General features: G+C 35.9%; 1 protein-coding gene across 1 annotated transcript in view; it reads right to left on the bottom strand.

Annotated features, from left to right (window-relative positions):
• Positions 1-676: 676 nt before the first annotated feature.
• The window catches only part of LOC140771648 (coilin-like), a 54,746-nt gene continuing 40,982 nt past the window's right edge, over positions 677-14,440 (bottom strand). Inside the window, exons 8-13 of the mRNA XM_073113221.1 lie at positions 13,215-13,246; positions 2,786-2,977; positions 2,415-2,483; positions 1,766-1,918; positions 1,452-1,662; positions 677-1,327 (exon numbers count right to left, since the gene is read on the bottom strand). Of these exons, the coding sequence (XP_072969322.1) occupies positions 1,098-1,327; positions 1,452-1,662; positions 1,766-1,918; positions 2,415-2,483; positions 2,786-2,977; positions 13,215-13,246 (887 nt within the window). The 3' untranslated portion in view covers positions 677-1,097. The remainder of the gene's footprint in view (positions 1,328-1,451; positions 1,663-1,765; positions 1,919-2,414; positions 2,484-2,785; positions 2,978-13,214; positions 13,247-14,440) is intronic.

Below are 14,440 nucleotides of genomic sequence, written 5' to 3'. Positions count from 1 at the left end.
TTAGAATGCTTCTAAAATTGAGCTTATTCTACAAGTAAACAAAGCCTCATCAAAGAAAATGCCTTTATTTTAATGAATAAGCCAAACTTCTCCGGATTAAGCCCTCGTTTACAAAATAATGATGGAATAGCTATAACTATTCTAATATTTTATATCCTAAGAAGAAAACTAATACCAAGTATAACTATTCTAATATTTAGTTTAATACTAGTATAAAGAGTAATAATTATACTTAATGCAATACAAATACAGACATATATATTAAAATATTAAATAATAATAATTGCATTATAAATAAGTGATATTTTAAACTAAATGACAGAAATACTGAGTATATATTAAAATAGTAGTAGTTAATAATATTTTTCTAAAATAATTTTTTTTGTTATCTTAAAATGCTTTATATATCTACATTAATTAAGAACAAATGCAGACTTACAAATACAAAACAGTACACAATGCACTGTAATGCACTTGATAATACAAACTACACAATGCATGGCAATTATGTGATATTTTTTTCAAGAAAAAAGAGAAAAATATAAAGTGATATAATCCAAGTGTCTCAGAATATCCTAAGATATTATTTAATTACTACACTACAAGCTTACTTTAAATAAAGCTAAATTAACTACATTTACCTATTTCTTGATTCACTTCCAAAATCAAATATCTAATACAGATTTAGAAGGTCAAGGGCATTCTCATGCAGGTTCGCGTACAGCAATTCTTCACAGGAAAGTCAAGAGACAGATCTGATCTGAAGTCTATCCATGGCCAAAATAACATATCAGCACCAAAACTACTACTATCATGACCTGCGTATGTTGTCTGACAAAAGTAAATTCATGAAGTCCACAACTATCCAAGAGAAAAGAAAAGAAAAAAGAAAAAAACTTGACAAAATCTAAAATCAAGGTTCATAGTACAAACTGTTGGTCTTATGGGAGAGCTAACATAATTACATGATAACTGTCAGCATCACTGTCTGCTTGGATAAAGCCACCATGACAAAACTTAGATAATTACACTGATAACTGAGAGCTTTAAGGAAGAATTAAAAGAGCTCCCTTCCCTAGAAAAGCTGACTCCAGTCTTCACTTAGAGAACTTCGGGATGTAGCACTTGGCGGAGAAGCTTTTACCATTTTTTCTTCGTATATTGGGCCCTAGGGCAGTGCCTCTTGGTACTCTGTAGGAGCACAAAGTGGAAGTAGTAGTGGTACTGCTCTTATTCGGGATCCAACGACCCCAGCCATTTGACTGAAGCTGTGTTTCCTCATTTACGGTCCGACCAATTTGATCCCAACCTGTACTTGGTCTGCTTCCTAAATAAATAGAAGTTTATGCTTCAGAATAGGGACAATGCTAGCACTTAAATCTTACATATCATAGAATAGAAGGAAGAAAATAGAACATCTAACTGTTATTTGTTTACTATTTGATGAATACCTGCAGGGGAAATTGCTGAATCTTTAGCACTACTCTTAGCCACAGCTACTTCCCAGTCGTCAATTTTTGCAATATGCTTACCCGAGGCTGCTTTCCTACTATTTACTGGTGCTGCATCCTTGGTTAATTGTCTAGAATGAGAATTTACTATTGTGGACTCTGATTCACTTTTCTTCAGAAGACGAACATCAACAAGTGATGGATAGTCAATCTGGTGACATTCCACTACCACGGTTATCAGCCTCTTTAGAGTTAAAACTCCAAATGCACCAGCCAATGGATCCAAATAGATAACACAAACACTAGTAATGTACCTCTAAAGATCCATCCTGCTTATAAAATGAGATGCCTGGTTGCATTTCCAGTCCCTCTGCATCTCTTTTTCCAGGGGGAAAGATCGGGTACTCCGGAACAGGTATCAGGATAATCTTCATGGATATGCAGTTATATGATGAAACTTTTCCAACCTAAGACCAAACAAAAAGAGCACATAACCATGTTAGATTACCGTAGTTCTAGCAAAAGATCAACTTGCAACTGTTCTTTATTCTCTAGACCAAGATTCTAAAAATCGATATCGGGATCGAGATCGGCTGTTCGAAAAAATAATACGTTTCAGCCGTCTGTATCGGATCAGACCATTTTAATTAAATAAAATTCTAAATATTATTTAAAAAGTATTGAGAAATTTCTAAAAATTTAAAAAAATTACAAGGAAATAATAAAATAATAATTACTTATATATAAAGCCTAAAAATCTCTTTTCCTCCCTCTCTGGTTTCAACTCGTAGCCGATCCCGATCCGCAGAAACTGGGATCTATGCTCTAGACTCTACTTGACTGATTCCCAATCACATAAGTAATTTCTTACATCACTCAAATAGGTTCCCTTTTGGCAGTTAATAATTTAAAAATATTGCAAGACATCATAGTTCTTTTCTAGAATGTAGACATAAATCTTACACATATCGGAGAAAGCTCAGGACACCATGATGATAGCTCCACCATACGATACACAATAACATCGCCTTCCTGCAAAAGAAAAATGCCCCATCATCATTCCAAGCAATTAAAAACTATATTTTGCAATAGATTGTAGAGAAGTCAGCTGTTGGAAACTATATCTTAAAGCCATAGACCATTCTTATAAATGGACTCTGTTACAAAGCCCACATACTAGTCATGTAGCTGACATACTGGCATCAGAAATTGTGAGTACAGAGAGAGCAGAAACAGGTTATGTAAGTTTAGAAGCAACAGTCATTACAATTAGACACATAAGAAACCAAATAGAGCATACAGGGAGGCTTTATTGGTCAGACCAGGAAACAAACCTTGGGAAGGCGCGTAAGAGGGAAAAGGCTTTCAAAATCTAAAAGCTTATATATTATTTTTCCTTCTCCAACGACCAACTTTTCATTTGTTGACACATGAAAACCATTGCCATCATTCCGCCTGCACATGGTCTTCTCCTGACCCCACTTCTGTCGCTTCATGCTTGTTGTACCATTCCACTGATAAGTTTTCTGTAGCACAGTAGTTCAGTACAGAATCACAATATAAATAAGACAGCATAAAAACATGGTTCTATACCAACTTAAGACTGCTTAAGACAGATAGAAACTTTTTCAGATATTGCAGAGATAGAGTTTTAAGATATGTGTAGCTATTTATATCAGGATGCATGTAGTACAAGAAAAATATATGGTAGCTATAGATGATCATTCAATAATCATTCTTGTGCCAGTGGAATAGATCAACAAGAAACGCACTAATGGTGGAGAGATAAGATAAATCAACACAAATGAGATATCCACGGGGTATGCAACTGTTTTCTTTTCACTATGAGGGGAAAAATATCTGTACAATAAATCCACTCAAAAACTTAAATAAAAGCTCCACCCGAAACCGAGGTGCAATTCTTTGCACACCCTCAACTTTTCCAAGACTGGATCACTATGACAAAATGATTTTCTCCCAATTTTTATGCATCTTTTGTTTTTCTCAGATTAATTATGCATAATGCTTTTCTCTTATGATTCATGATTTGTTCTGAGTTCTGACTATTTAGCCAACTACATGTCCTGCTTATGTTGATGAAAATGAATTTATATCTGAACATAGTTCAACTAAATTTTTGAAGTCAATAGCAATCCTTTCAGTGATGCAGACATGTGACATGAATAAGCATTTCAAGATAATTGAGTTTTTTATCAACTCTTCGAAGGTAGAAGGCTTAAGATAGTCAAGATTTTCAGGAAATTTAGTTATCCAATCTCCCAATTAATGCAAACTCTCCTACACCAAATTGTGAATCTCTGCACTGCTCTTGATGATTATGATTATCATCATGTAGAGCAAAGCCATCCGAGTTTCTATTCACATCGAACTTCTGCAGTTGAGCTATCCGGCCAGGATTTAGAACTTTCTTGAAAGGTCCTCTAGCAAACTTAGTTCTGTAGTGTGTAATTGTTGACACCAGTTAATTTGCAGTTATGGAAAGGTACTTGTTGATTGAGCCCATCAGTAAATCAATGTTGTTGAAGAATTCCTTCCATATGAGGGTTGCACATCAGATTGCAGCTACCAAACCAAATTGATAGATCCCATAGTATCATACTATCAAAAGCTACAACTCATTACAAGTACAAAAAGGAGTGTGCATTTTGACACCTCTTTGTGGTTTCTAGACACGTAGTGTAGCAGTAGCAAGGTAAGTATTTAGGCACTTCCAGGATCAGTTTGCCCTCTGAAATTCTACTACATAGATAGTGAAAAAGAATTTTGCACAGTACACATACATGCATTGATGATGTATGTACATAATAAGTTAGTGACCCCATGCCTAGAATTCTGGCAGATGCCTTCTGGACACATGAGGACCTTAATAGTTAATACACTAATATACAGCAATTACTTGGCCATTGTTTCTGTTTTTTCATGAGAAAACCAAGAATGAGAATGGGCTCACCACATGAGCATGCAATGACAAGTGACAACAAGATCTTGTTAGAAAATAACAACACTTGACTTTTGAGAACTGTATAAATCATGGAAGCTAGTTTCGATCGATCCCGACCGACCAATCACGATCCAAGCCGAAACTAGTCCAATAACTGGTTTCGGCCTAGTATCAGCTGATACCTAATCTATTTCAGGTTGGGATCGACTATATCAGCCGAAACAAACAAAAATCAGGAGAAAAAGGGAGAAATAGACAGGAGAGAGAGAAAGCTCGTCGGAGAGAGAGTGGAGGAAATGGGAGAGGGAGAGAGGAGGTAGCAGAAGAAGGAGAGAGAGAGAGGATAAGAGAATTTTTTTTTCCTAAGAGAGGGTTAATAAGAGAGAATTAGAAAGGAAGATATAAAATAGGCAGAAAGGGAGATAAGGGAGAGAGTTTTGTTTTTAAGAAAAAGAGTTAATAAGAGAGAGTCGGTCAGAGAAGTGGTAGTGGGGAAAAAAGTTTAATAAGAGAATTAGTGGGTGAGAGAGAAGAGGTAGTGGAAGAAAGAGTTTGATAAGAGAGTTAGTAGGAGAGAAGGTAAAAAATTTTAATTATTTGAGTGGTAGAAAGGAGAGAGATAGAGATTAAAAAATAGTATTCATTTTATAATTTTTAGTCTTTATATATGAATAATTTATATTTATATCTTATTATTATTTTTTATAAAAATTTTAGAAGTTTTCTGTATTTTAATAGGTATTTTAAAATACAGGCTAATACCACCAATGCGTAACCTTGGTATAAATAAATGTAGCTTTATTCTAGTGACAAGATATAATTGGGTAAATAAAATGCCTGTCTTGTTTGGATAGGAGTATAGCTGCACGACTTTAAATTCACTATAACAGTCCAAAGTTTTACAAAAAAAATGAGAACCTAGAAAGGTGATCCAACTAATGCTTTTACCAGATGTTGGCAGACATGCATTGATTGCACTATTTGAGCATTTTAGCTCTATTCTTGCTATATGCACAGGAGGTATAATAAAATGCATTTCAAATATTATGCAGAGTATACAGACAGTCAATGCTAACATTAGCTTTGACTTTGACTTTGACTTACATAACTCCTGTAAGTTAGCAGATTAATTTAAAAGCTCCAAGGGTACAACTGTGTACATCTATTTCTGTTGAGGCTCCATTGGTTTACGCAATACAAATGATAAAAAAAGAAAAAGAAAAATTATTCTATGCATTCAAGGCTATATAGAGTCAAAAGCAATCAGAAGGAAGACAGTCTTTCTACTCATTATGCAACAGAGGGGCATAAATATCGTACCAATCATTTATTTCCTGTCTCCTTAAGTACAAATGACAACAAAACCATTTTAACTAAGTTTTCTTGTTTTGTAAATATGATTTCTATTTGCCATATGATGCAAAACGTGGTGGAGAAAGATGGGAGAGGAAAATAAGAAGGGAAGGAATGGGGCTTCACACCTCCACCCTAAGAAATGGTTTCACACCAAAATTCTCTAGAGAGCAAAATCACATAAACTTTCACTACCCTCCAAAGAAAATATAACGGGTCTATATATAAACCTACAATAAAATTAAGCAAAAAACACCCTACATAGAAAATAAACAAAAAACACCCTAAATATATCAAAATCATAACCAAATCCCTATAGGAGGGATCATCAACTATCGGCGCCTCCTGCGCTAGTACACACGCTATCGAGTCCTATCAGTGATGTCCGCATCATTCTCCCCGAGTGGAAGAGAATTCGACTTCGTCGATTATGCTGCTCTGCTACTCTCATACTGCTCTAAGGTATCAGAGTGATGCACCTCTAAATCGTGGCGATCAAACCACATGTTATCAGATGTAAGTCATCCTTTCCAACGTACTAGATAATGTTGGGTTCCACCTTCTTTAGTTGAAATAATCTTATCATCTAAAATTTTATCAATTTCGTCTGCTGTGTTAAGTAGAATATTAGGAAGTGGAGGTAAAAAGGGTCTCTCATAAACAGGCTCATAGGTAGACTCAGTATCTAGTGGGTTATCTAGGGTAAAATCTAGACTTTTATAAGCCACTATATCCTCAATATTAAAAGTAGAACTGATGTCGAAATCATTGGGGAGATCTAAAACATGAGCATTATTATTAATTTTCTTGAGAATTTTAAAAGGTCCGACACTTCAAGCATGAAACTTTTTGACAGTTCCATGTGGGAACCGTTCCAGACGTATCCAGACTATCACAAAGTCTCTAACATTAAATTCTTTGAATCTCCTTAGATCAGCACGAATTTTTTAACTAGTATTATTTTGAGTAATTCTGTTACTGATTTCTTTATGTAAGTCATGAATATGTGATGTGAATGCAGATGCAGACTCAGATAACCTATGATAATGGGACATAGGAATGAGATTTATAGGTTGTCTAGGTTTGTAACCATATACTACCTCAGTTGGACTTAGACCTATTGATCTATTAACGGAATTATTATATGCAAATTCAGCAGTTGGCAGTTTTTTATCTCAGTTTTTTAGATTCTCGCCGACAAGAGTTCTTAGTAGGTTACCTAAACTCATATTGACTACTACAGTTTGCCTGTCAATTTATGGATGGAAAGAAGTTGAATACTAAAGCTTGGTTCCCATCTTATGTCATAGGGTTTTCTAAAAATAGCTAGTGAATTTCACATCTCATCTGATACAATAGTTTCATGCAGCTTAATGATTTCATCAAAATAAATTTTAGCAACTCGAGAGACATCAAAAGTTCGAGAATAGGGTATAAAGTGGGCCATCTTTGAAAATCGATCCACCACCACAAGAATGGAATCATGCTTTTGTATGGTCTTTGGAAGTCCAAGTACGAAGTCCATACTAATATCTTGCCAAGGACAATTAGAAACGGGTAAAGGCATGTACAATCCCGTATTTTGCTTTCGCTGCTTAGTGAGTTGATATGCATGACATCGACTAACAAGTCTCATAACATCTCATTTTAAGCTTGGCCAAAAAAATTAATGTTTCGTAGCTTCAATAGTTTTCACATGCCCAAAATGTCCAGCTAAACCCTCATGCAATTCCCAAATTAAAAATTCCCTTAACGAGGTGCTAGGAATGCATAACTTTCAAGACTTAAATAGATAGCCATCCTGCAAGATGAAACCATCTATTTCTTGAGTCGCTCCATCGCTTAATAAATTGTAAACTTCATGAAAATCCGGACATGAGTCATAATAAGTTTTGATTTTATCAAACCCTATTACTTCTGCATTCATCGTTAAAAGAAGAATCATGCGACGACTCAGTGCATCAGTCACTTTGTTGTCTACTTCAGACTTGTGTCGCAAGGTGTATGTATCGTCCTGGAGAAATTCAACCCACCTGCCGTGTCTAGAGTTAAACTTCTTCTGGAAATTAAGGTAACAAAAAGCTTCATGGCCATAAAAGATTACGAATTCTTGAGGGAGCAAATAATGTCTCCAGTAGCGAAGAGATTAAACCACAGCATAAAATTCCTTATCGTAAGTGGTATACCGTTATCTAGTTTCATTCAGCTTTTCACTAAAGTAGGCAATCAGATGACCTTCTTGACTCAGAATTCCTCTTATACCAACTCCAGAAGTATCAAAAGTGACTTAAAAAACCTTAATAAAATCGGGGAGTCGCATGATAGGAGCTTTCACCATTTTCTTTTTGATTTCAGTGAAAACTTTAGTGGCACTTGCTGACCACTCAAATTCACCTTTCTTGAGGCATTCTGTTATCGGAGCCATAATGGTACTAAACCCCCTGATGAACCGACGATAGAAGGTAGCGAGCCCATGAAAGCTTCTCACGTCTCTTATGGTATGGGGTTCAAGCCATTCATTAATAGCTTTGATCTTATCAGGATCAGCAGACACTCCTTTGGATGAAACAATGAAACTTAAGAAAACAATTTTGTTCGTTAGAAAGGTACATTTCTTAGGGTTTGCATAGAGTTGCTCTTTCCTCAAGACAGCACAGACTTGACGAAGATGATCTATATGTTACTCCTGAGATCGACTATAGATAAGGATGTCATCAAAGTATACGACTAAAAATTGTCCCATAAAATGTCGTAATATTTGAGTCATCACTCTCATAAAAATAGTCGGAACATTAGTCAAGCCAAAAGGCATAACCATCCATTCATATAACCCATCTTTTATTTTAAACGCAGTCTTCCATTTATCGCCAGGGAGTATACGAATTTGGTGATAGCCACTTTTTAAATCTATCTTTGAAAAGATCATGGCTCCTACCATAGGCTCGTTCAAAATTTCTCGAGCAACAAAAATCAGAATAGGAGTTCCTTTACTCATCTCGCGTTCAATGCTTCGTGCACTAATCAAGCTGACTTTACTGTTTGAGTGGATGGGATCAAACTTCTTTTCCACCTTACCACTTCTAGGCTGCGATGGAAGAATTTTGATCTTCTTATCCTCGTGTTCAAACATATAGATATTTGAACAACCATAAATATGCACATCATTATCAAATAGCCAAAGCCTTCTAAGAATAATTTGACCCACATCCATGGTCAATACATCGCACTGAAATCTATCTTAAGTCGTGAATTCAATTGGAACCAAACAACACTTTTTTATCTCAAGCGTGGTTGAATTGATCCACAAAACCTTGTAAGAATTAGGATGGGAAACTACTCTCGGGTTTAGTTTTGAAATAATGGTGGAGGACACGGTATTTATATAGCTCTCACTATCCATAATTACTTTGCAATTTTTGCCTCCAATTTTTGTGAACGTGTGAAAAATGGAGCTACGCCTCCAATCATCATTGACTTTAGGTTGAGAGAGGGCACATCTAACATGTAACTTTGTAGAGTCTATGTGCCTCAGGCATCCTAGAGTAGTTTCTTCCTCTTTGTCTTCAAAATCTCCTTCTTCACCGTCTACATAGTGAACATATCCATCAAAGTCTTGTTCAAAGTCTTTTTCAAAGGTTCCTCAATTAAGCTTATTTTATACGGGCTTGCACAATTTGCAACAACATGTCCATAGCCTTAACACTTATAGCATTTGACCCGAGGATTAATTTTAGAAAAGTCTTTCTTGATGCTTTTACCCTTGTATTCTATCTTGGATTGTGAAGGGCTAGGGGTAGATCGATTAAAAGATTGATTGGTAGATTTGGCTTGATGAAGACCTATGGAGGATTTATGAATTTGAGGTCTTATTTCATAATTTCTTGAGATGTGGTTAGGTCTAGACTCCTTCAAGTCTTGAACTAAGTTGTAGGCTTTTACCAAAATATCAATGTTACGAGCCAAATCTTCGCACAAGCCAACCCTAAATTTGGACAAGATTTGTATGAGGGTTTCCAATTCGATCACGCTACACCGAACTAGTAGTTTATCAAAAGCCGCAACGTAATCCTTAGCTGACTTACTCACTTGGGTAAGTCGGTTCCAGAGTCTCAACGTTGGTCCAGTATTGATTTGCTTGCCCAGTCAATTTCATGGCAACAAACCTGACCTTTCAGATTTCCAACATATCATACCATTTAAAGCAACGGTCCATATCCTTGATCCAGTCCAAGAAGTACTGTGGATCTAAATGACCATCAAACATCAGAGCATCAACTTTAATGCTTTGAAGGTACCGTTCATTAGGATCTCGCTCATTCCCTTGAAAGGGTTGACGACGTAAAGGAGTGGGAGATTCACCATGTTCAAAGTCAAGGCGGTAATTATTTTGAAGAACGGTGTGCTCACGGGGTCTTTCTACCCTATGTAGTCGTTCATCGGTCACCCATTGATACCCAAGCAAAGTATCCTAAGTATCTCTGACTTATTGAGCTAAGGTACCTAGTTGACCCATAATATCGTCGAACTTCTTAATAAGTTCGAGATCTATACTGCTACTACTGGACTCACTAGAATCACTGAAGAGATAAGCCTTACCTCTACGTGTTGGCATACACTAATAATTGCAATGTATAGGTTAGGTATTGCTTTTATTTTATTTTATGCTTGCTAATTTAAACAAAAGTAAATAGTGTTCTAACCTAATAGAATGCAGACGTCTCCTAAATTTAATCCAAATGCAAATGTCTTAATCTAAATGATATGAGATGATATGCTATGCACTCAAAAAAATCTTAAAAGTGAATATTTAATTGAATTTAGATTTCTAATCAGGAGATTCAAAGACTAATGTCAAGATTTAATGGTTTATAAACAAAAGTCACATTTAATAAATGTCAAGCCCTTTAAATTTCTTTCCAAAAATTAACATAATACTAATATTCTATTCGGCACAGTTCAGCTCTTAATATCAGGACTAAAGCATATAAGGTTTCTATCTATCCTCTCCCTTACTATATGTGGACAGCAGGAACTGACAAAAGTTTAGAGATGATACTAGAAAAGAATAGCCCAAAAGTATTTAATACAATGAAAAGAGCGTGTACCTGACTATCTGAAAAATTGAAATTTAATTATTTTTCTTTTCACCCTTCTTTCTCCTCTCTTCGTCCACAATTACTTGCGGTGCAGGTCCCTTCCGTCAGCACCAACGAATGGCCAACAACAATGTCAGCAGCAATACCTGAGACAGTGGAGAGATCGAACAATCCAACAGTGATGGTCACAATTAGCTATGGTGGGGAACAAGGCACGGAGATCACTCCCTTCGACAGTAGCGATCAATCTTAGTGAAGGTGACAGGAGATCAAGGCATGGGCGTCGACGTCGTCAACGATGGTTGTAGGCGTCAAGAGGGATGGCATCGCCGGTGAAGAATGTAGTCGTCGACGACGGAGAAGGAGGGCGTCGCTGTCGAGAAGCCCTGGTAGTGGTGTCGTCGATATAAGGCATCGATGCGACGTCACCGTCGTCGGGTGGAGCAGACGAGTCAAGGCAGTGCAAGTCGTGGAGCAATGGCGTCGAGGCGACGTCGTTGGGTGGAGCGACGGTGTCGGGGCGGGGCAAAATCGGGCAGACGTCGTCAGGGACTTGACGACGTTAGAACAGTAACAATGGGGAATTGGGGATTGGTGTGTGAGGGGAGGTTGGGGATAAAGATGGCTAACAGGTTGAGATGATGATGACTAACGGGTTAAGGAGTTAGTTTAATAGGTTTTGGGTTTTGGATTAAAGTTTGATGGTTTTAATGGGGTTGAGTTGGGTTGGAAGTATTTGGGTTAATGGGTTTGAGTGAGTTTGGGTTAGGTGGCTAATGGGTTTGGACTTGGAGCTGATTTGAAGGGGTTGGTTTCAAATTAGGGAGAGGAAATTTTGAAAATTGAAAATGTTGGAGGGAGAAAAAAAAAAGATTGTTTGGTAGAGGAAACAGGAACGATGAGATTTGTTGGGATGCTAAGAAGAAAAAGGAAATTTGATAGGAAGTTTAGGGAAAGTAGAAATTGGTTGGGATTCTATCAGAAATTAAGAGCCAAAAATGGAAATTTCAAAATTTTGAAACACTGAAAATTCGATTTGATTTTTTTTATTTTATCTTTTTTACAGCAAAAGAGATGTGCTGTTTTTTTTTCAATCTATAATGAAAATAAGGATGGACCCAAGCAGTAGATCACTGAATAATGCAACAACAATTAATTTTTTGAAGAACTTGGAATCTTACGTGGTAGTGATTCCACTATGACAACGGACTCTTTTTGTTCCTCGTCGACAATAATTTCCTTACTCGTCGTGCATCGGATTTCTTGACATTCCAGTGTTCGTGGAGCAATTGGTCGTGCGAAGAACAAATGTAGTGCGACGTAGAACTCGAGAGGAGGGACGTCCATAAACCAAGATTCTTTGCTCTGATATCAAAAATGATGCAAAACGTGGTGGAAAAATATGGGAGAGGAAAATAAGAGAAGGAATAGGGTTTTACACCTCCACTCTAAGAAACAGTTTCATACCAAAATTCTTTAGAAAGCAAAATCACATAAACTTTCATTAACCTCCAAAGAAAATATAACAGGTCTATATATAGACCTAAAATGAAATTAAGCAAAAAATACCCTACATAGGAAATAAATAAAAGATACCCTAAATAAATCAAAATCATAACCAAATCCCTATAGGAGGGATCATCAACTATCGACACCTCCTGTGCTGGTATACACACCATCGAGTCCTATCAGTGATGTCCGCATCACCATATCAGCTAAAGTCCAACTCACAGTTGATAGTAGAACTCACACCCAATAACTATAACAAATAGTATTGTAGTCAGTTTAATTTCTTTAAATGTTTTCCACTTGCTTCTCTATTTCTTCTTGAACTTTCTCATGGCTTTGAAATTTCACTGCTAAGCATTGATCTACTATAGAGTCACCTGGTCACCCTTGTTTTCATGTTGGTGGCTTTCTAGCTCTCCTGTGGTCATTCCCTAAGATTTTTGAATGTAGGTCTCCAAAGTCTGGTCTTTTGTTATTTAAATTCTTTTATTTTTGTCAATCCCATTCATCTCAAAAAGATTAATAAGAATTAGTTCTGAATAGAAATATTGGAGAAATATTTTTAACAGTGGCACTAGGCTACAAATAGCTCCAGCTAGCCTCGATCTGTCATAAGATAGAAGACATTAACAATCCTAGTGTAACTAGTCAATCTATTCTAAACCTTCTGTGCATATCACTTAAAAAAAAACACCCAGAACAGCAGAATAAAGCCCCTTTTTCTGCATCTATGTTTGTATCATATATAACAACTTTCCAACTAAGCTGACAGACATAGAAAGTCCAGTGCATAAATAATTTAAATCCATGATGACATCTATCCACACATGAATAGAGATATACCACTGGTCCATTTGGCTGCAAGTTGCTCTGTTCTGCATTTGTAGAGGAGCAATATTTTCAGTCTATGAAATGATAATCTAAAGTAGAAGTACAAGTAATAGCATGAAAACATAGGAAGGCACTAAAACTTCAATATGTCAGAACTTTTACCAGATACATTCACCATGGAAATGAATAGATAAAATCATAAAAAGGTACTATAAAGCTCAATAAAGTCCACCTTAAGGTATCAATTTAAATAGAGGTTAATTACATTTAGCCCCTGTATCACTATTTTCCACATGCACTCACAAACTTTCTTTCTACTATATAGATCCCTTGAACTAAGAAATTTTTTACCACAGACCCCTTTAATGATATGGATATTATTTTTACTGCGGGGGGTCAATGGATAAAAAAAGGTTTAGGATATGCTATGATATACGTGTGTGATTTATATTTAACTATGTTTGAATCATATTAATTTGTTTGCATTTTATAATATTTTTTACACTCAAGGCTCATGTGTGATTTATATTTAACCATGTTTCAATCATTTTTTTTTTAATTTGTTTGCATTATATAATATTTTTTATAATTTAACAAAATAAAATTTAGTCTGATCTCGAAATGATCAATACGATCAATATGTTTCATTTTGCTAGGGGACTAATCCCAATCCCGAAAATTATACTTAGAACATTAGATAAAACATAAATTAAATGAATGACATTAGTCTCAACACCTAATGCAAGAAGATTACTTACAACATAAGTAATGATATCAGCCTGCAAGGGAGCAAAATTCACAGAAGACATGATCAGAACCATCACGAGCATGAATGTGGTCCAAAGGCCAGGAAATAGACATGGACATCATAAAATTGGACAATATCAGTTTGTAAAAGGCAAGGTTCCCAGTATCAGGATCGGGATCAGTATCGGCCGTCCAGAAAAACGATACGTATCGGCCGTATCGGTCGTTCGTATCGGATCAGACTATTTTTTAATTATATAAAATTCTAAGCATTATTTAAAAATGCAGAAAAATTTAGAAAAAATGACAAAAAATAAGAAAACAAAAATTACTCACATTTTAAGTCTAAAAACTTTAAAAAATGTATTAACTTACTCAAAATTTAAAACTTTGTTGAATACCGAGTTGGTTCTCGTAAATTTCTATAGTCTTCATCATCATAATCACCATAAGTTTGTAAATATTAATGTCTGGGACCTTGATGCTCCAAA

The sequence above is a fragment of the Typha angustifolia genome, chromosome 12 (assembly GCF_048772165.1).
Source record: "Typha angustifolia cultivar Huaian chromosome 12, ASM4877216v1, whole genome shotgun sequence".
Classification (NCBI taxonomy): Eukaryota; Viridiplantae; Streptophyta; class Magnoliopsida; order Poales; family Typhaceae; genus Typha; species Typha angustifolia.
Note: the sequence above shows the minus strand (reverse complement) of the source record. Positions and strands in the feature narration are given on the sequence as shown.